The sequence below is a fragment of the Aphidius gifuensis genome, linkage group LG2 (genome assembly GCF_014905175.1).
Source record: "Aphidius gifuensis isolate YNYX2018 linkage group LG2, ASM1490517v1, whole genome shotgun sequence".
In the NCBI taxonomy this organism is placed as follows: Eukaryota; Metazoa; Arthropoda; class Insecta; order Hymenoptera; family Braconidae; genus Aphidius; species Aphidius gifuensis.
Window position 1 is genome coordinate 26,945,299 of NC_057789.1, and position 22,137 is coordinate 26,967,435.

A 22,137-nucleotide genomic window follows, 5' to 3' on the forward strand; every position below is an offset into this window, starting at 1 on the left:
ATCAAGCCGGGCGTGTCATCGTAGCATTATTACTTTCATCTTCAACATCTTCTACCATTGACCAAATTAATTAATTATCAATTAAAAACGTCATTAAAAAAATTCTCTTGCCTCGAAAAAAAAAATACAATAATCCCAAAAAAATGACCATTTAAAATTCAAAATTTCCTCAAAAATATAAACAAGCTAATCAATATATAAAAATAAAATTAATCCTAATTAATTATCAATTTTAAAAATTTCATATATTATTTATTTAAAAAAAAAAAAAAGGACTATTTTCTTATTGCAAAAAATACGCGGCTTAAAACAAGGGTGTCTCGAGAGAGAAAGCGCAATAAAGAGAGAGAGTGGGAGGTAAATTTAATTCTCAAAACAACCGCTAGAGCAACAATTTGACCAAACGTTTGTGATTGGTTAAATTTTCATTTATCTTTGTCTTTTCGATTTGTAAAATTGAGTCGAATTTGATCGAATTTATCCGAAGTTTATTGGAGTATAAAGGTGGGAGGTAATGTTGCTAAGCAACCGTCAACACTGCGTACAATATTTCGAATGTTTTTAGGATGCCGGTAAAATGGGAAAAAAAATATATGATGCGACGCTAATGCCCGGTGGCGAATTTAATGAAATAGATTATTCATCAAGTGCTGAGAGTGACTGAGACAAAAAAAAATCAAGGCATCCTATTGGTCAATCACAACTGTCTATGTGTGTGCGTGTTGAAGAAACACCGAGAGTAGCAAACAAAGATAGAAATACAAAAGCCAGGGGATAAAGAGAGATGGTAAATTTGTAAATTTTTCAAGCAACCCAAGGATTCGAGTTGATCCGAGTTGTTCCAGGTTCAGAACGACGTGATCTCTCGTCTTGTGTAGTTCGTACAATCCTTTGTATCACAAAATATATTTAAAAAAAAAAAAAAAGTTTAATTTACCGGTTAACTTACAATATTGTTTTTTTTTTTGTTGATAAAAAAAATTTAATATTGTCAAATTAATTATTATTAATTAATATTAATTTTTAAAAAAATAAAACCGGTTAGTCTTCCGGTAAATTCAGCGAGAAAGCAAGAGAAGAAAGCGAGTGAAAGAAAAGGAAAGAGCGTGTGCGTCGCTGTGGAGTATTTTACCTAAAAACGCAGTAAATTAAAAAATATAAAAAAACAAAACATAAACAGACACAACACAAAACACGCACACAAATAATTCAAGTTTTATTTAAAAAAAAATTAAATAATTGAAGAGAAAATATATATTAGTGTATAACAAAAAAAGTGTATTAATAAAAAAAATAAAAATAAAACACTATCAATATATTCAAGGTCATTTGAATATCTGTTTATAATTATATTTAAAGTTGATAAATAAATAAATATTAAAATGGCTGAAGAGAAAAATGAAGTTAGCCCAACAATTGAGGGTGAAAATAAGCAACAAGAGCCAACAACACCAACTAAAAATGATACAAATGATACAACAACAACATTAACAACAACAACCAAGGACAACAAGGAGATTGAGGATAAAAAAGTTGAGGAAAATGGTGATGAGAAGCCAAAGGAGAATGGCGATGAGAAGCAAACACCCGAACCGAAGGACATGCGTGCAATCGTTCTTAATAATTTTGGTGGACTTAAGAGTCTCAAGGCCCAAAGAAAACCAGAACCAACAATTGCCGAGGGTGAAGTTCTCATCAGGGTCAAAGCATGGTATGTTTAAATATTTTAAAAATTAATTATTTCAATTGTTTATTTATAATTATTCCATTTTTATTTATGTTTTTTATTTTACAACTTTTTTACTTTCTCTGAACGGTATATACATTGTTACAATCATGTTCCACTTGGTAAAATTTTACGATTATTTTAAACAGGTATATTATCAGTTAATTGTAGCTGAACAATACTCGAAAAAATATAAAAAAAATATATTATATTACACACATACCAATAGAAATGATCAATTTTTGTTCCAATAAAATTAAAGAAAATATAATAATTTTTTTTTTCTGCAATTTTTATAATAATGAGTAATATATTTCCGGTAATAATTATTTGTCATTTCTTTGTGTTTAAATATTTATTTATTTTTGTTATTATTATTGCTGTTTTAACAATGAAATTTATCTTGTTTATCTTAGCGTGAAACAATTTCCAGAAATATAATAAAAGTTGTCCTGGAAAATGGTGTCACATGATTTTTTGGTTTTTCAAATTTTATCTTGTTTGTTTTCTAATCAATTGATATATTTAAATAGCCGATTTGTGATTATGATAATGGGATTTATTTGAAGGAGCTTGTTTAAAAAAATTTCACACGTGACTCATGATTCGTAATAAATAAAATCATTGGCATTGATGAGTAAATTAGACCTTGCTCTATAGAAATTTTTTATTTTTTTAATTTAACATTCAAAAGAATACTTTTTTGATTTATTTTCTCATGGGTGTTTTAAGTAATGTAGTTTTATTATTTGATACAATGTTTATTCATTAATCATTAGATCATGATGAAAAAAAAAAATGATCCATATGTATAGGGGCATTTGAATGATTTTTAAATTTATTTTTTACAATATTCAAGTGTCAATATAATGTAATTTATTAATTTTTAATTAACAATATATTTTGTTTTGTTGTTAATTTATTTATCCATTTGATAAACTTGAATAACAATTGATTTATTATTAATTTAAAACGGATACATTAAAATATATAAACAAAAAAAAAAAATTAAGTTATTTATTCGTCATATTATCATCATATTAATGACTCGGTTATCAATACTAACGTAATATTCTTATCAAAATAATATCAGAATGGAGTCATGTTTCCGTTCGGTTTAGTCATTCATTTATATATAAATTTTATTTATTTTTTTTCCCTGATATTGTGTCTTCTTGGTAGCAATAATAAAAAATATACTCCATTTTTTTTTTTTTTTTCATTAAATATATTAATTTGCAATTAATTAATATTTTAAAAATATTATTGTTGTCTTTTTTGAATTAGAAAATTATCTGCATAATTTTAATACACATTTTGATAAAAAATAATTCAATTTTTCTATTACTAATTTTATGAAATATATTTTTTTTCGATAAAATTAATTTAATTTAAATGTTTAAAGACAAAAAAAAATGGAATATTTGTGAATATTTCATTTTGGGTTATCAACGGGGACTCTGGTGGATTAGTGATGATTTTAAAAAATATTTCTAGGAATGGTTTTTAGCCTGAGGGAGTATTTTGCCTCATTCTAAAAGATGAAGAATAAAAAGAAAAAAAAAACAGGCTTCAGTGTCTGTTCAAGCCGACTGAATTATCATGGGCAGGGGTGGCCATTGAAAATAATGAGTCCACGTTTTTTGGACAAATAATTCTTCAAAAAAATTTCAGTAGTTCTCAACTATGATTCGCAAACAATCCAAAAATTTAATTTACAAAAAAAAAATCACCAATCAATTGCCACCATTATTCCAAATTTATCAATATAAATTTTGTTTTTTAATTTCAATCTTTTTGGAGTAATTACTCCAAAAAAATTACAAGAAAATTAGGGGATGAAAATAAATAGATAAAAATCGATAAAGAGAATCAGTATAATCTATTTTTTTTTACATTGGATTCATTGATTATGATAAAAAAAAAAAATATATATCATTGATGAAAGGGTGTGTAGCCAAAATTTATTATTTAACGAATTTATTTTTATTTTTTTATTATAAAATAAGAGAGTGCGTTACGCTGTTGTAACTGATAGATCCTGTCTACCAATATTACAACCAAACTGAATTCTAAATACAACTACAAATTCAAAAAGTTGTGTGTATGTATAGTGTTGGTATTGATCGGACCACACCCCGGTTGAGTACCCTCCTATCTTTGTCGAGTGCGTGTGTATATTCCTCTCTATCTTTCACATAAAATTCTACATTATTTTTTCCCTTTTTTTTTTATATTTTTTTTTCTTCCTTATACACACAGACAAATATCTCGCACGTGGCTAAGGGATGTTTTACATAAAAAAAAAACCTAAAAATTATAATTTATCATTTGAAAAATATATATTTGTATTTTTTTTTTTCATTTTCTTGGATCAAGGGATGATTTTTGTAATGCCAATTTTAATTATTTATGTAACATGAAGGTCCACTCAATGGCTTAATGTTCAAAACATAAACTTGCTTTTAGTCTTTCATGTTATTTCATGACAAGCATAAATAAAAAAATAATCAAACAATTCTTGGTATTTGTTAATTAATTGTTGTTAATTTTCAAGGTCAGTTATTAAGTATGAATTTTAAACAAGTTCAATCAATAAATAAAATTCCTCGAGTTTATCTACATGTTTTATGTTAAATTTCAAGTCAATCAATCAGAAAATAAAGCAGCTATTTTTATAAATACATAATATATATAAATTAATTCAAAGCTACAGATAAAATCCATCAGTTTAAAAAATTTAACAAGATATTTATTGTATAATTTATTATTTGATTGAAATCATCATCACGATATTTGATGCTTTGAATGTCAATGAAGAAGTGTGAGATATATTTTGCTGTTGTTTAAAAATCACAGCATAAATTATTGGTTCATTTTGTAATTGTAAATAATATTTTGATGATGATGATGATGGGATTTGTAGCTTGCTGGTTGATGATACAATTGATTGATTGACATGATCATTATTTTCATCAATGATATGGCTCATATTATTGTTAAACAACACTTGGTTATATACCATCAACTGTTGTATTGATTAAAACTGATACAATCATAAATTTAATTTTTGCCATTCATGTATCGAAACCTCGATTTTCGATGCATGCGTTCAGCCTCGAAAACGGCATATTCCGGAACTTCTCCTGTCGGCGTAGTTTTAGACACTGCGAAAATTCTATACACTCTCGGCGTGGTAGAGAACTGTGTAGAAAATTTTTCTACACACTTCGAAAATTTTGTGCACTCCCGGCGGTGGATTAGCACCGGGGAAATAACATTATTCAAGAGTCACGTTGGCTTGATATTTTATTGTCGTGTATGTGTTTGTGTGACGTATGTTCGTTGGTCCTAAGTCAATAGACCACATTATAATGAATTCAACTGATTAATGTCATTATTAAATTTTAATTTAATTAATTGTTATTATTAATTGATTATAATTATTAATTCAATTAAATATTGTTGTAAATTAAATTAATTATTATTATTATTAATTAAATTGATTATTATGATCAATTCAATTGAATATTATTATAAACTAAATTAATTATTATTATTTATTGAACTGATTAGTATTATTAATTAAATTGATTATCATTATTATTTATTGGATTGATTATTATTATTTATTAAATTGATTTTTATTGTTTATTAAATTAATTGATATTATTGATTAAATTAATTTTTATTTTTGATTTATATTATTATTATTATTATTAATTGATTTATTTATTATTGTTTATTAAATTGATTATTATTATTGATTTAATTAATTATTATTATTATTAATTTAATTGATTATTATTATTATTTATTGGATTGATTATTATCATTTTTTAAATTGATCTTTATTGTTTATTAAATTGATTATTGATATTAATTTAATTAATTATATTATTGATTTAATTGATTATTATTGTTTATTAAATTAATTGATATTATTGATTAAATTAATTTTTATTTTTAATTTAATTGATTATTATTATTGATTCAATTAATTATTATTATTAATTTAATTGATTATTAAAGTCACATGCATCAAAATCTCGGTTTCGAAACATTCATGGCAAAAAATAGTGTGTGTAACTCGGGCATAAAAATTGAGAATTGTGGATGTGTGTGTGCGCGCTGCGCGCGCACCCACTCATCCGCAATTCTCAATTTTCTGCCCTTGTTACACAAAATACTATTACAATTTCGTAGAATTTAATTATACATATATTTCATTTCAAATATTATTTAAAATAATTTTATACAAATGATTATTTATTTTAAATTCTTTTGAGGAAATTATAAAATTATTTATTATCTCAGCTATTTTTAAAATTTATTTATTTGACAAAGCTTATTTATATAATATGAAATATCTGGATTTTTTTTTTTTTTTTTGCTCTTTTTGAAAGCTAACGGCTGTTTTAATTGCCTTAAGGGGTTTGTCTGTGTTTATATTATAAGGTTTTAAGATTTCATAATGTCGTTTCATTGGTGGAAAAATTTTGGAACTATTTCATTTCAAAAAAATCTTTTGTCAGTTTTTTTTGTTGATTTATATTAAAACCTCGGTTAGAAAAAAAACACTCCAGATTATTTTTTTTTTATGTTTTTTTTTTACGATGAAAATTTTGAAGAAAAATTAAGAAATAAAATCTGGAGGTTACTCCATAAATCTTGTGTAGAAAAAAATATATTTTTTATGGGAAAAAAAAAAAAAACCAAGGCGTGACATCATTCTCGTAAATAAAAAAAAAACTTGTGATTCATATTTTTTGATGGAAAAAAAGCAGTTGAGCTTTTAATTTGAGAAAAGAAAAAAAATTCATTGAATAGTAATAAAATAATTATAAAATCACGAAAGCTTTACAAATTAAACAAATTCTCTTTTCTAAAAAAAATATGATTGAATATATATATATAGATGACAGGAAGTTGAAGGAGGATATATACTTTCCAGCTGTCAAAACTCTATCATGACATCTGTTTTAATGTTCTGTTAATTTTTTTTCTTCCTCTCAACTTATGACCCTTTTGTAAAAAAAAAAAAAAAGAAAAAATTCTAATGATAATACTTACAGTATAAATTTTAAGAGTTTATTATTTCAAAACTAAAAATTTCCATCAATTTATCTTGACAACAACAATAATCTACTAATTACAAAAAAATATATTAAAAAATTTTAATTAAATCTCTTCTTCTTCTTCACGTGTGTTGACTTGAAATTTCAATATAAAATAATACATTTCTCTTTTAAATAAATCATAATTAAAATTATAATATGTGTTGAATTATAAATAAAAAAAAATAACAACAAACTTGATGATAATATTTAATATAACAATCAAAAATTAAAAATAATAATTAATTATTTTAACAAGTCGAAATATGAAAAAAGTGATTCATCAAGTTGATTCATCTGGTTGATGAACATTTATAAAAAATAATAAATTACTAGATGAAAAATAAGAGAAATATTGTCACTGGAATTTTAAAAGCCAATAAAAAAGTTGACTCACTAAAACAATGGTAATCTATAAAGTTGTACAGCTGTCATGCGGTTCACTCTTTTTTTTTATTTTATTTTTATTACTCTTTTTTTTTTTTTTCTCTCCTCTCTGCCAACATCTGTATACATTACTCTGTCTATTGCTTTATATATTATATTCCCGACAATATTTTATTTACTTATTTTATTTTTAATATTTATTATTATTATAAATGTGTGATGCATTGAGTCACTGCGTGAAAAACTCATTCTCGTGCAATATTTGTCCCACGATGACTCGTATCTCCAACACCCGCATTACATCTTTTATTATATTTAAAAAAATTTTTTTTTTTAGCTGCTTAAACTATGCACAAATTCCACAAGATTATTTATTTTTATTTTTATTTATTTATATTTATTATCACGCTATAAATCTGCATTTACACTAAAACACATTTTATTTTATTTTTTTGTTTTGGCTAATTCAATGACAATTGAAAAATATCTGCGTAAATTGTTTAAAGATAATATTAAAAATTTAATTTTAATATTATTAATTAAATATTTAATTATCCAAATTAATTATTGATTTGTTTTTCAATTAAAAATTCTCGAGTATTTTTTATTTAAAATATTTTAAAGATCACATCAAGTTCAAATATTTATCACACAATATGCTGTCTTATCAGAATGTGTTATTGAAACCGTTCATAAAAAAAAAAAAAATAAATAAACTTAACATTCTTTAAAAAAATAATAACATTATAAAAAACAATAAAAATTAAATCTTAAATATTTTAAAATGAAAAAAAAAAGCCACAGTGGTAAAAAAAAAAGAAAAAGAAAAATGAAAATTATATTTGAATAAATAATAAATTCCAGGTATTTTTATAATAAATCCATGATAATAAAAATAATGTCAGTGTACTTGACAATGACTCATGTGAATATTGAATAATAGTTGATGTAAAATTATCAATAAATAGCATATGTGAATATATTTTAGCAATTTTCCAAGTACTTGTAAATACAAAGGGTGGAAAATAACTAAAAGAATCAATTGTAAATACAAAAAAAAAAAAAAATATAAATTGTGAGATAAATACAGTGTGAGTACCTTGAACAAGTGTTGGGGGTGAGGTCACGCAAATAACAAAAAGAAAAAAATACATACTTGAATTTAATAGATCGATATAAACATACGTAAAAATTACAGGAATGGATAGGGATATGTCGCCAACAAGTCGGGCGCCCCAATGTCTAGATGTTATTCCCCATAGTAAAATCGATTTCGGTGGCTTCATTAAAGTGGCGGTAGTCAACTCAAGGCAATTCTCTATTACAATATATATCCATTAAAATTACACACTTTATTTTAAACAAAAAAATACTTTAATTTTTACTTTGTAGATTTTTTTTTTTGAAATTTTTTTTGTTGGTGATTAATCGACAATTCAAATAACACTTGAAATATAATTCTTCATTTAAATTGCTACATAAAGAATGGAGAAAATTATTCCTCTCAATTTGATGCAATTTAAAGGAATTAAAGTCAGTTTGACAATCATCAACCATAAGTTGACTGCAATATACACACACCCCATGATAACAAAATATATACATATATATTTCATGATGATTTAATATTTTCTTTTAACAACAATAAAACTTTTGTCAATAAAAATATAATGTATTTTTATTCACGTCTGGAAAGTTTGATACAGTTATTTATGGTTTATTCTCATCACGATTTGACGATAATAAATTGTTCGTTTGGGATTATATATAAAATCGGCTTATCAAAAAGGAAAAATATGTTGGAATTTTATTTTCCTCATTTCATGCACCTTGTCGTGAAAAATTTTATTTATAAATTTATTTATTATATCGTAAATAATAAAATAAATAAATTTATAAACAAGTAGTATTAATCAATTTTAGTCAGACATAAAAACTAAAAAATTATTAATTATTTAAAAATAAATATTTTTAATTTAATCATGCAAATAAAAATATTTAATTTTTATATTTAATTTTAGTTTTATTTAAATTTCAATATATCCAATGAATTCATCTCATTGATTCGACTTATTTGCATCTCAGTTTATTATTCAATTAATAAAAATTTTTTAGACATGAATTATCAACACTGTCTTGAATTTAATGAGACAAATTATAAATAGCCATAAAGAATATTTATCTTGATGATTTTATTTTCCAAAAATTACCATTATTTATACTGGTTAATGATTCATGATTAAATTTAAATAGAGCATCATCATAATCTCAATGTGTGAGTCATAATTTCTTTGGAGAAATAATGTATTTATTGATGAAATCGAAACATGATATGACTATTAGTAATAAATGTGATTTCAAGTTAAGTTATATAATTAAATATTCACATGATGCGTGTGTTATAATAAGGGTGTGTGTGTGTATGATTTAGTGATATGATAAAAAAAAAAGTAATCATTGCGTGTGGCGCCAAATTGATATCAGCTTGCAAAATAATTTTTTCTTTTTTACGTTTTTTTTCTATGTAATCATGATAATATTGTTCTTTGACGTTTATCTTTTTTTTTTAAAAATAGATAATTATAATGAAGGGTGGTTTGATGCTTTGACGGTTAATGAATATTTAAATTTTTTAAGTTTTTAATTTTATAATGATTTTGATGTTTTTTTTAATTTTGCTTGCAGTGGATTGAATTTCCAAGATATGATGATAAGACGTGGTGCAGGAGAAGCACTACCAAAACCACCATTTATCATGGGATCTGAATGTGCTGGTGAAATTGAAGCTGTTGGTGAAGGTGTTGAAAATTTCTCGGTAAGATTTTTTTTTAAATAATAATTCTACTAGTTATACTGATTTAAAATTTTCTTTTTTTATCAACTGAAAAATACATTTTTCTATTTTTAAATGTATTTATTAAAAAAAAAAATATAATTCTATTTTAATATTTTTTTTTAAACCCCGGAAAAGTATGATAAATAACAGAATACTTAAAACAGACAAATTAACTTTGAACTATTTCTTTTTTAATGATAACAAAAAATTTAAAAGTTTTTTTTTTGGTAAGATAAATAGAGTTTATTTCCAAGTGTAGAAAAAAAAAAAGTGAGCCCTCGGGGTCGCGAGTTATTGAGAGAAAGAGCGCGTGTAAATTCAGGGTGTGGTTTTACGAGTCTTACTGTTCCAAGGTTTCCATGCCCCAGTGTTGTCGCTTGTCTGTAAATTTACGAAGTCTTCCGTTACCATCATCATCATCATCATCATCATCCTCCCCCACACTATAAACTGAGATCATTCACCCAACTTACTCCACCTTATTTTTTTATTTTTATTTATTTTAATTTTACTCGAGCATTTATTTTTTCATTTGTTAGTTTTATTTTTTTTATTTTTTATCTAATGTACTTTCTTCTTCTTCTTCCTGCCAATTGTTGATGATTATTTTTAGCTTAAATTTATATATAAAAATTGTAATATATTTATTTAATAATAATTTTACAGATTGGTGATCGAGTTGTTGCAATGCCAGATTGCAAAGGTTGGGCTGAATTAATTGCATTACCAGCAACACACGTTTTCAAATTACCGGATAACATGAGTTATCTTGATGCTGCAGCAATAACTACAAATTACACAATTGCTTATGTTTTACTCTTTGAAGTAGCATGTTTAACTCCTGGTAAAAGTTTACTTGTCCACAGTGCTGGTGGTGGTGTAGTAAGTATTTTTTTAAAAATCAATTTAACAAAAAATATTCCAATAAAACTAGACAAATATTTTAATTAAAACCAAGATGAAGACCAATGACCTCAAGACTATTTTCAAATAAGGGTTGTTTTATAATAAAATTCTTTAGCATTCAATTGTAAAATTTAATACTACTAAAAGTCCATCGGCATGTGTGTTTGAAATGATAATATATGCTGGACAAGCATCAGACTCAAGATTTGTAAAAGATCAATACAAACTCAACAGGTTACTGCCATTTGCCAGGGTGGAAAGAGGTGGTGTACATAAAAAAAAAAAAAAAAAAAAATAGGAAATAAAAACGAGAGAGAAAATGTGTGTGCATTGAGAATTATAGTGAGGCAAAAAAAAAAAAGACAGAATGAGAGACATGACTGTCACGTTGCCGCGCCCCAACAGAAGTTGAGAAGATGGAATCTGTTGGGATGCTGGGGGGTGGTTTATATAAAGTAGTTGGTGGGTGATTTTCGTTGCCCAGCAACAGGGCTTATAGCTTTTTATCTAAATATATATATATGTATATGGGTGTAATATTCTCTCTACCAGTCTCACTCACTTTTTCCTCATCGACCAAAATGCGTTTGCCACCATTGGACCGCGCCCCGTCTGAACGTACTTAAGGCGACACGTGTTTGCCCACTTCAATATTTATTTATATAGATTTTTTATGTATACACTGTATAAACTATGTACACTATCGCTTTTTTTCTTTTTCATTATATTGATATTACATTTAGATATAAATTTTGTTATATAAATTTTCATTTCATTTATTAAAAGCTTCTTGAGATGTTTTTTTTTTTTTCTTTTAATTTTTTAAGAGATGTTATTTAATTTTATCAATTTAGTTTAATCAAAGGAAAATTATTATTTGTAAATTTTTTTGATCATTTTTAAGTTAAAAATAACAAAGTATTATTTAGGCTTTTTTTTGACGTTATAATTTCTTTTCACGCAATTCTTTTTAAATTTTTTTTAGCCACTTTTATGCGTTTCATGATACTTTTTTTTTTCGTGTGGTTTGTATCTTTTAGAGTGTCTTCAATAGAATAATTATTTAACAACGTAAAATGTTAAAAAAGAAGTGCGTTTTATTCCCTTCTTGGAAATAATGAATGCTACTTTTGTTGAAGAATTTTTTTCTTACCACGTTGTGTGTGTATATTTTTTCGACCCTTTTTTTTTACATCTTGGTTTTATTTTATTTGTCGACAAGAACTGACAACACACAGGTTACATACTGTCTCGTATTTCGAATATGAAAGAACGTCTTTAAGTACTAAATTTCTGTTGTCAATAGAAATTTAATTTAAAGAAAACTTTTTTTTTTTTTTAATTAACACATTCAGTGTATTTGAAAGAAAAAAAAAATTACACTATTTATTACTGAGTTTCATAAGCTTTGAAACATAGTTAATAATTTATTAAATAAATTGTGTATTTTGTTTTTTACAGGGCCAGGCAATAATTCAACTTGCCCAAACTGTCAAAGACGTGACAGTATTTGGTGTCAGTGGTAAAGCTAAACATGAAGAACTCAAGTCTCAAAATACAATTCATCATTTGTTGGAGCGTGGTTCTGATTATCCAAGTGAAGTTAGAAAGTAAGTAAAGATAATTAAAGAGAAAAATAAAATACAACAGACTCATGACACGCCCAAATAACTAAATTGTCATTCTTTTTTTTCTTTAGGATATCACCAGAGGGTGTAGATATTGTTCTTGATTGTTTGTATGGTGATGAATGCAATAAGGGATATAACCTGTTGAAACCAATGGGAAAATATATTCTTTATGGATCAAACAATCTTGTAACTGGTGAAACAAGAAGCTACTTCTCAGCTGCTCGTGCTGTATGTCAATTAATTTTTATTTAAATTTATCTATTTATTATTATTTATTGTTTGGTAATTTTTTAATTTTTTAAATTTAATTACAGTGGTGGCAAGTTGATAAAGTTTCACCCCTTAAAGTTTTTGAAGAAAACAAAACAATTTCTGGTTTTAATTTACGTCATTTGATGCATCAACAAGGTGGTCATGCATTTGTCGCAAGAGCAGTTGATCAAGTATTCAAATTATGGAATGATGGTCATATTAAACCAAAAATTGATTCAATATGGGCACTTGAAGATGTTCCAGAAGCAATGCAAAAAATGCAAGAACGTAAAAATATAGGTAAAATTTTACTTGATCCAAGCTTGGAACAAAAACCAAAACCAGCAACTCCAGCAAAGAGCAAAGGAAAGGATAAAAAAAATGCAAATCAAGAAGAAAAAAAAGCAGCAACAACTGAGTCTGAAGATAATGACAAAAAAAAAGAATCTGAATTGACCAATGGTACATCTGAAGATAAATGCGATAATGGTAAAATATTTATCAAATTAATTTACACATAAACTATTTATAAAATTTTTAAATATTAATAATAATATTATTTTAGATGCCAAGGAAAAAGAATCCAGCTGAATCATTAAAACATAATTAATGTAACAAGATGACAACATCAATCCCCCAGAGCCAGAGGTGGAGAAATTTAAATTAAAAAAATAAAAAATAAACATTTAATATTATCGTAAAATTTCATATGCAAACAAATGTACACACTATACAACATTTTTTTTTTCAATACATACACATAAAAAAAAAATAATAATAATATTGCACGTCTCAGGACAGTATCTTTTATTAATTTAATGTCCTTTTATAATAAGCATCAATAAATTTTGAAAGTTAATATATATTTTGTATCATTTCAGGATAAATTTTTTTTATTTTAATTTACATTGTTTATTATTATTATTAATAATAAACAATTAGCTTTAATTTATAAATTTAATTTTTCTTCATATTATTTTTCTATTTTAATTGATAATTACTTTGAAAGTTTTAATAAAAACATGAAAATTTGAGAAAAATAAAATTAACAATTTAACGGATTTATTGACGTACCTTTGTGCTCTGGTATTTTAAATAAATAATCAATGCATTTAAAACAGGTTAATAGAAATGGAACGAATATAAAATTTAACGAAATAAAACGTTAATCAAAATAATAATAATAATCAAGTAAAAATATATCAATTGTAAAGTGGTCCACACAGTAGTTTGCAGTAAAAAATAAAAAACAATTTTATTTTTAATACCTGTGCAATCAAGATATTATCAAGATAATTTTGCATCATAAATTTTTTAACAAAAATATCTATAATGAAAATAAAAATAAATATTCTTTTTGATAAAAAAAAAAAAAAAAATAAATACATTAAGTAATTAAATTAAATGAAAAATATTTAGGATAATTTCCTAGTATTTACAACAATTTTCATGGTATTGTTGCTTTTTTTAATTTTTTTTTTTTGATTAATTATTAATTTATTGCCACTACTGTGCATATTAAACACCTCAAATATTGCTGGATTATTTCTAAACAAATCGCAAGAGCGTAATATTATTTATTTAATTAATAAAATAATGATTAATCAACATCTACATAGTAAATCTAAAATGCGATGTGATATTTCATAAACATAAATATTAAAAATTACAATCACTTTTATATATGTGTATACAAATACAAATTTTTTGAGTAAAAATATTAATAAATTCAACAAATATCTTTGAATTATATAATAATAATAAAATTATTAAAAAAAAAAAAAATTAATTAATGTTTGTATTAAAACGTCCACAACGAAATATTGGCATGATTTTCATTAAATATTTAAAAATAATATTGATATTAATAATAATATTTCTATAAATTGTTTTTTTTATTTTAAAAATTATTTAAAAATTTATTATCGTGAAAAACAAGGACATAGATAAAAAAAAAAAAAACTAAACAATAAAATTTAAAAATAAAAGTACTATGCATATCTTGAGGAGAAAAAAAAATTTTTATATAAATTTTAACTAGCCTATTTATTTTAGCATTTGATACTCGAAATGTTTTTTACAATTAAAAATAATAAAACAATTAAAAGCTACATCTTATCCAACTGGAAAAACAACAAAAAATTTTTACTAAAAAATAGAAAAATAAAATCGTAAAAACAAAAGATATGTTTCAAAAAAAAATGCAACTACCAAACATGAATTTCTAGCTTACATTGATGATGATAATGATGATGATGATAATAATATTAATAAATAATAATAATAGTAATAATAATGATAATAATAATCGTAAAAAAAAAAAATTAAATTTCATAATCAGTGAAAAAATTAAATACAAATAAAATAAAATAAAAAAATGATAAATCATCTATAAATCATTGATATTTTATTTGTGTATTAATGATGGAAATATGCTACGGGATATAAAATTTGCCTATGAATAAAATAATTTGAAATAACCCCATGAAAAAAAAAAAAAAAAAACAATTAAATATTTTAATCAATGCTTTTAATGTTTCATCAAATCTATCTATCTATTATATTAAATATAATAATATATATATATATTTGTAAACCATTATAATTTTTAATTATTTTTATTTTATATTTTATAATATTTGTTTTATATTTTTTTATTTTTTCATTGTGAAAAAAAAAAAAAAAGTGACAAGTGGTTTTTAAATAGAATAAAGATAATATTAAAATAAAATAAATTAATGATTATTCAAAATTTTAATTATATTGTTTAAATTAATCTTTGTTTTTTTTTCTTTTTAAAAATTTCTTTTCTTTTTTTTTTTTTAAGTTGAATTGAATTTCTTTATTTTTTTAATGATATTTAATGTTTTTTTTTTATTAATTTGAATAATTAATTAAAATAAATATTAATTATGATAATAAAACAAATTCTTACAAATAAATAAAAAATTTAAATTAAATATTAAAAATTCGGTCAATAATTGCAGCTATATTTTTCCAATTGAATTTTAAAAAATGTCGTCTTGTGGCAGAAATATCAACTATCAATCTCAACTGTCGATAAAGCAGATTACCAATATAAATAATAATAATAAATAATAATAATATTGTTTATTAATTTACATGCATGTATTGTACACATATATAAAAAACATCACCACTACCAATGTACAGCCTGTAGTCATAAGTAGTCATATGATCATTTATCTGTTTTTTCACAACTTGGAAGTCAAAAATTATAAATTTCTAATTTATAAAAAAACAACTTTAAAAAACAGTACAACAAATATAAAAATATAAATTACATAAATTTGTTTATAATAATATAAAAATGTTGAAGTTTATATTTTTATTTGCATTTGCATTAACATCAGGTAAATAATTGATTATTTTTTATTAAACAAATATGGAAGTTTTAAAATTATATTCAATTCACATGACAATTATATATTATTTTCACTGGGTGTGGCAATTAATATCATCATCATTAATTCCAAACAATCATCATTAATTTATAATAATATTTATTTAATTTTTTATCTAGTTTATGCTGATGGTGAATTTGTGATTCTTCATAGTCCAACAAATTTACAATTTAGTGGTAAATCAGAGCTATCACAAAGTGAACTTAAAGATGTGTTTATTTCTGTTCTTGGTTATTCATCAAAATCATATGTAATTATATTAATATATATTAATAATTTTATAAACATCAAATAATTATTTAATTATTTAATTATCTTTTTATTTTGAATCAAGGCTAAACCATGGGATGGTTTATCAGTTAAAGACTTTCTTCAACCACCTGAAGCAGTTGTAAGTATTGCCATTGAAAGTATTGAACCATTTTCATTGAATCAAGAGGTACGTTATCCTCTAAATGCTGATGAAGATGAAGAAACAACATGGCAGGCAATATCAACACGTCTTCATGGACATGACAATAATAATACACTTGTTAGAATAAATGCCAATGATGGATTAAAAGTTGTAAGTATGCCAAAACATAATATAAAACAACACAAATAATTACAAAATATTATATTGATTTTTAGCTTGGACACTCAGCATTATTTGGTCAATTAACAACAAAAAAAATTGACTTAAAATATTTGAACAACAATAATGATATTGACAAAAAATTCATTGAAGAAGTACAAGTTATTCGTGCAATTGCTGAAAGAGTTGATACAACTGTCAAGGCTGATGATAAAACTGATGTTTATTGGTTTGTTGTATCTGGTTTATCAAAAATCATGAAAGAACATGGTAAAAATTCACTGCATTACAATGAAGCCATACAATTATTAAATGATGCATTGAATGAATTATCATCTAAATTTAAAAATGCATATAACAATAATGTATTCATTGCTGCATTTACAAATGATGCACAAAAAACATCTAAAAATACAAGATCACGTCGTGCTGTTACCTCAAGTCCAATCACCAAAGAATCATCAACACAGGTATAAAAAAAATAAGATTAAAATATTAATATTAATTGATGATAAATGTGGTGATAATTATAAAATTTATTTGCATGATTATTGCACAAATTTTATCTAGTAACGCCAATGATAAAAAAAAAAATGAATTACTAATCACAAATTATTGATAATATTATAATTAATTTAATTACTAACACAACTACCATGAATAATAATTTTAATAGCTAAACGAGGATAGGAATCAAGAGGATACTAAAAATAATAGTAATGATGATGATGAGGCTAAAAGTAATAAAGAAGATGATGATGTTGATAAATCAGTTAGAATTAATGATGTTAATGAAACAACAACAACTGAAATTAATTATGATAAAGTTGATATTATTTCAAGTACTCTTAAACCTGAAATTAAATCAATGACTGGTAAAGAAATCATTAATTTACCAGATGAGGTATTGACAAAATTTACAAACGAAAAATTTACCTGTAAATTTTCATTGATCATTATTATTCCTAATTTTTTAAATTTTTGTTTTTTATTTTTTGGAAGTTTTGGTAGGCGTTACTAGTCAATTAGTGATGCACATTTATTGTGGTCTTTTATCAACAAATTTATTTTATTTTATTAAGTTTTAATTATTTTATTTTATGTAGAATTGATGATGCTTGATTATTAATGATTTTTTATGTTATTTTATTTACAGTTATGTTTATAATTAATGATTTTTATTGATTTTTGTTTTTCCTTTTTTTTTGTAAAGAGGTTTTTATTTATTTTAATTTATTTATTTTCATTTTTTCAGAATTCAATGAATTTGGCTCCATTTTATGCTGAAGATTATCCAATTGTTTTTAATATATTTCTTTGGTTTGGAATAATACTTATATTTTCGCTTCTTGCAATTTGCAGTAAGTATTTTTCATGAATTTTTTTATTTAAAAAAAAGTAATAAAAATTTTTTAAATTATAATTTAATTTTTACAGTTGCTATCGCTGAAATGGATCCAGGCAGAGATTCAATTATTTACAGAATGACATCAAACCGAATGAAAAAAGATAATTAATTTTTAAAAAATAACAAAAAATTGTCTTCAAAAAAATCCCATAATCCCAGCACAAATATTATCTGTTTCATTATTTTTTTTTTTTTTCTTTTTTTCTCCTTCATGTACGCTCGTAGATAATTAATATCTAAATAACCCAGTTTTAAATTGTTAAATATCATCGTTGTAAATTAAAATATAAATTAAATGATAAAAAAAAAAGAAAGAATATTCCATTTTAAATAATTAAAATGTTATATTTTGACAAATACGTAACCAGTTAAAAAATTTCAGTGACAAAATTTTATCAAGTTGACTGAAAAATAAGAAAAATTAGCAAATTGTCGAGTATTATTATTACTCTATTTAAAAAACCTCAGTAATAATTGTTATCAATATCTGATAATTGATTAAATGTAAAAAAAAAATAAATACTATTGATAAAATAAGTAAAAATTAAAAAATGTGTTTGTCTTTTATTATCAGTCAAATAAAACAATAAACATCTAATTAAAAACACAAAAATAACTATGAAAAAACTACTAGTAATTATTGATTTTTATTTGATAAATATTATCAATGGATATTTGTCGAAATCATTGGATTTAAATTATTCAAATCCAAATATATCTGGTGGTATTAATCATGATTGTTACAGAGAGTGTAAAAATCACGATAAAAAATCATGTTATTATGAATTTGTTGTCTCACAAGATACATCAATGAGTTATTCATGTAAAAATTGTCCATTTGTTTTGAGTGATTGTTATTTGGAAGGTTGTATAACTGGTGGTGGACATGTAAGAACTGTCTCAGTTGTTAATCATATGCTACCAGGACCAAGCATCCAGGTAACTTAATAAAAATTATAATTTAATTATTTATTTATTGTTTAAATTATTATTATTAAATGTATATTTTTATTTTGTTGATAGGTTTGTGAAGGAGATGTTGTTAAAGTTAATGTGATAAATAAATTGCACAGTGAATCAACGACAATTCATTGGCATGGAATACATCAAAATAATACAAATTACATGGATGGAGTACCATTTATATCTCAGTGTCCAGTATTACCAAATAATAAATTTATTTATGAGTTTATTGCTTCACCAAGTGGTACACATATGTGGCATTCTCATATTGGTAATTTAAAAATAAAACATTTATTAATTTAAATGAATTATAGATTTAATGAAATTAATTTACAAATAGGATTTCAAGAAGCTGATGGATTACATGGCAGTTTAATTGTTAGAAAATTCAATGATTCATTGAGTAAATATTATGACTATGATATTGCTGAACATGTCATGATAATATGGCACTGGTATGATACAACAACAGAATCAAAATTATCAACAGCACTTCATAGATTTGATAATGTTTATGGATATGGTTTTTTAATAAATGGATTATCATCACAAGTATTGTTTAATAAAAATAATCAAACATTTAATATACCAAAAAAAATATTTCATGTTGATAAAGTAAGTTTATTATTATTTTTATTTTTATTAATTTATATTGTTTTTTTAAATTTATTATTATTTTTTTTTAGAATAAAAAATATCGTTTTCGAGTTATTTTTAATAGTCCAATTTATTGTCCAGTTCAAGTGTCAATTGATGATCATAAATTACTGGTTATTGCATCGGAAACTGGAGAGATTGAACCAGTTGAAGGTAGATTAATTATTAATTTACATATTTTTCTATTTTATAATTAATTTTTAGTTGATTCTTTTATGTTAAATGCTGGTGAACGTTATGATTTTGTTCTTAATGCAAATAAAAAACCTAAAAATTATTGGATACGATATCGAGGACTTGGTGATTGTTTAAAAAAAAATATTAAAGCTTCAGAAGTTGCTGTGCTTCATTACAATGAAGTGGAAAATAATGAACCAAGTGAAGCGATTGGCTATGAAAATTCATACAGATCAGGAGTTGTAAGTAAAAATAACGATAAATTAAAAGCAAATTATCAAAAATTAATACAAATTAATTTGTCTTTTACATGGAAAATTAATTCAACTAAACAATTTAAATTTCAGCTTTTAAATCCAGTTAATATTTTACAAGAAAATTATCAAAATTGTTCTCTAATTAAATTTGTTGATTTAAATAATTCAAAAGATTTTCAAGATAACATATCAAAAATTCCAGATGATGTATTTTATTTTAAATTTTCATTCGACACTTATTGTAAGTAGATAAATAAAATTTTCAATATTATAAAATTAAATTAACAAAATTCTTTTATGTTTAGATTCTTATTTTATTCCTGGACCATATCCATTAATAAATAATGTTGCATTTGATTATCCATCATCACCACTGGCCTCCCAAGCTGATGAAACACCAGCTGAAAAAATTTGCCAGAATGGAAATTATACGAATAAAAAATGTATTGATAATTTTTGCAAGTGTTTATCAATTTACAATGTGAAAATTGGAAGTCTTGTTGAGATGGTATTTGTTGATACAAGCAGTGATCATGATCAAGATCATCCAATGCATATTCATGGTCATGATTTTTATGTTGTTTCGATGGAAACAATTGGATCAAATATAACTCTTGATTATGTTAAACATTTAAATCAACAGGGATTAATTAAAAAAAAATTTAATCGGGCACCAGTTAAAGATAATGTAAATGTTCCAACAAAAGGTTTTCTTGTCATTAGATTTATTGCTAAAAATCCGGGCTATTGGATTGCCCATTGTCACATTGCAAATCATATGGATATGGGAATGAATTTTGTGCTCAAAGTTGGTGATGATAAAGATATTCCAAAAGTTCCTGGTAATTTTCCAAAGTGTGGACATTTTTATTAAATTATGATAGATGACCTTGGAATTATTGTCAGTTGTTTTCAGTTTTTTTTTTTTTTATTTATCGAGGTCATGGTGTTATCTATTGCTATGAATGCGGAATAAATTTTTTATTATTTTAAAATCCAGTTTAAAGTTGATAAGAATATATGGAAAAATACAGAATGCATAGCAAAAATATATATTTTTTAGACTTTGAGAACATAAATGAGGACAAAATATTAATAAAAAAACAAACAAATGAATTTTTTACTTTTTATTATTTTAAAATAAAGTTTAAAATTGATAAGAATAAGCAGAAATATGAAGAATGCATTTTACAGGTGCATATTTTTAAGACCTTGACTAGAAAAAATAAAAAAATTACAAAAACAAAAACATTAAATGAAAAATGCAATTAATTTGAGACCTTGATATATTTCAATAAATAAAATTAAATAAATAGTTGTTGATTAATATTTAAATAAATGAAATTAATATTTAATAAATAATTCAATTAATAATAAATAAATAAATAAAATAATAATTAATTTTTAAATAATTAATTAAACAAAAAAAAAAAATCCAACTAAATTATTTAATTAATTAAATAAAAAATAAAACAAAATATATTTTTTGACTTTTTATCATTTTAAAATCCAGTTTTAAATTGATAGAAAAATATATTTAAATAAAATAAAAATGTATGGAGTTTATTTTCATGATTTAAATAAATAAATTGAATAAATAATTGAATAAAAAAATATACATAAATTTTTTTAATTTTACCTGAAACATGTTAAATTTTTTTTTTCATTTTTTTTATTTTCAAATATTACAATATAAAAAATATTGTAAAAAATATTTCTTGTTGAAAAACAATTATCAAAGGAAGATTTATAAATTTATTTTTCTCATTGAAATGCAATTTTAAGTTGAAAAAAATTTCAAATTCCAGTTGAATTTAAATA

The 22,137-nt window shown here is 23.4% G+C and overlaps 3 protein-coding genes across 4 annotated transcripts; all 3 read left to right on the plus strand.

The window, feature by feature from the left end:
* The first annotated feature begins 820 nt into the window (after window positions 1-820).
* On the plus strand, window positions 821-14,497 carry LOC122849947 (synaptic vesicle membrane protein VAT-1 homolog-like). The gene is made up of 7 exons (XM_044148884.1): window positions 821-1,711; window positions 9,916-10,045; window positions 10,733-10,948; window positions 12,434-12,582; window positions 12,672-12,831; window positions 12,918-13,344; window positions 13,421-14,497. The coding sequence occupies exons 1-7, from the start codon at window positions 1,383-1,385 to the stop codon at window positions 13,444-13,446; spliced, it is 1,437 nt and encodes a 478-aa protein (XP_044004819.1). The 5' UTR covers window positions 821-1,382; the 3' UTR covers window positions 13,447-14,497.
* Window positions 14,498-16,000: 1,503 nt separating this feature from the next.
* LOC122849948 (renin receptor) lies at window positions 16,001-18,815 on the plus strand. Of its 2 annotated transcripts, XM_044148885.1 has the most exons (7): window positions 16,001-16,229; window positions 16,400-16,530; window positions 16,615-16,845; window positions 16,911-17,324; window positions 17,531-17,758; window positions 18,110-18,215; window positions 18,292-18,815. In XM_044148885.1, exons 1-7 carry the CDS (start codon window positions 16,187-16,189, stop codon window positions 18,369-18,371), a joined length of 1,233 nt encoding a protein of 410 aa, XP_044004820.1. In that variant the 5' UTR covers window positions 16,001-16,186; the 3' UTR covers window positions 18,372-18,815. The 2 variants fall into 2 exon arrangements, with proteins under 2 accessions (XP_044004820.1, XP_044004821.1); XM_044148886.1 differs by lacking the exon at window positions 17,531-17,758 and having other exon boundaries at window positions 16,008-16,229.
* A 5-nt stretch (window positions 18,816-18,820) lies between these two features.
* LOC122849949 (laccase-like) lies at window positions 18,821-21,940 on the plus strand. The gene is made up of 7 exons (XM_044148887.1): window positions 18,821-19,201; window positions 19,286-19,496; window positions 19,566-19,840; window positions 19,912-20,035; window positions 20,087-20,301; window positions 20,407-20,557; window positions 20,622-21,940. Exons 1-7 carry the CDS (start codon window positions 18,881-18,883, stop codon window positions 21,188-21,190), a joined length of 1,866 nt encoding a protein of 621 aa, XP_044004822.1. The 5' UTR covers window positions 18,821-18,880; the 3' UTR covers window positions 21,191-21,940.
* The last annotated feature ends 197 nt before the right edge of the window (window positions 21,941-22,137 follow it).

What these genes read in the sequence shown, in the direction of transcription:
- LOC122849949 (XM_044148887.1), top strand. Translation starts at nt 18,881, where the DNA reads ATGAAAAAACTACTAGTAATTATTGATTTTTATTTGATAAATATTATC. An exon ending in AAATATTTCATGTTGATAAA is followed by an intron (nt 19,841 to 19,911) that starts GTAAGTTTATTA and finishes ATTTTTTTTTAG; the next exon opens with AATAAAAAATATCGTTTTCG. An exon ending in ATTCATACAGATCAGGAGTT is followed by an intron (nt 20,302 to 20,406) that starts GTAAGTAAAAAT and finishes TTTAAATTTCAG; the next exon opens with CTTTTAAATCCAGTTAATAT.
- LOC122849947 (XM_044148884.1), top strand. Translation starts at nt 1,383, where the DNA reads ATGGCTGAAGAGAAAAATGAAGTTAGCCCAACAATTGAGGGTGAAAAT. An exon ending in AAGGTGTTGAAAATTTCTCG is followed by an intron (nt 10,046 to 10,732) that starts GTAAGATTTTTT and finishes ATAATTTTACAG; the next exon opens with ATTGGTGATCGAGTTGTTGC. An exon ending in TATCCAAGTGAAGTTAGAAA is followed by an intron (nt 12,583 to 12,671) that starts GTAAGTAAAGAT and finishes TTTTTTCTTTAG; the next exon opens with GATATCACCAGAGGGTGTAG.
- LOC122849948 (XM_044148885.1), top strand. Translation starts at nt 16,187, where the DNA reads ATGTTGAAGTTTATATTTTTATTTGCATTTGCATTAACATCAG. An exon ending in GTTATTCATCAAAATCATAT is followed by an intron (nt 16,531 to 16,614) that starts GTAATTATATTA and finishes TTTTGAATCAAG; the next exon opens with GCTAAACCATGGGATGGTTT. An exon ending in CCAATGATGGATTAAAAGTT is followed by an intron (nt 16,846 to 16,910) that starts GTAAGTATGCCA and finishes ATTGATTTTTAG; the next exon opens with CTTGGACACTCAGCATTATT.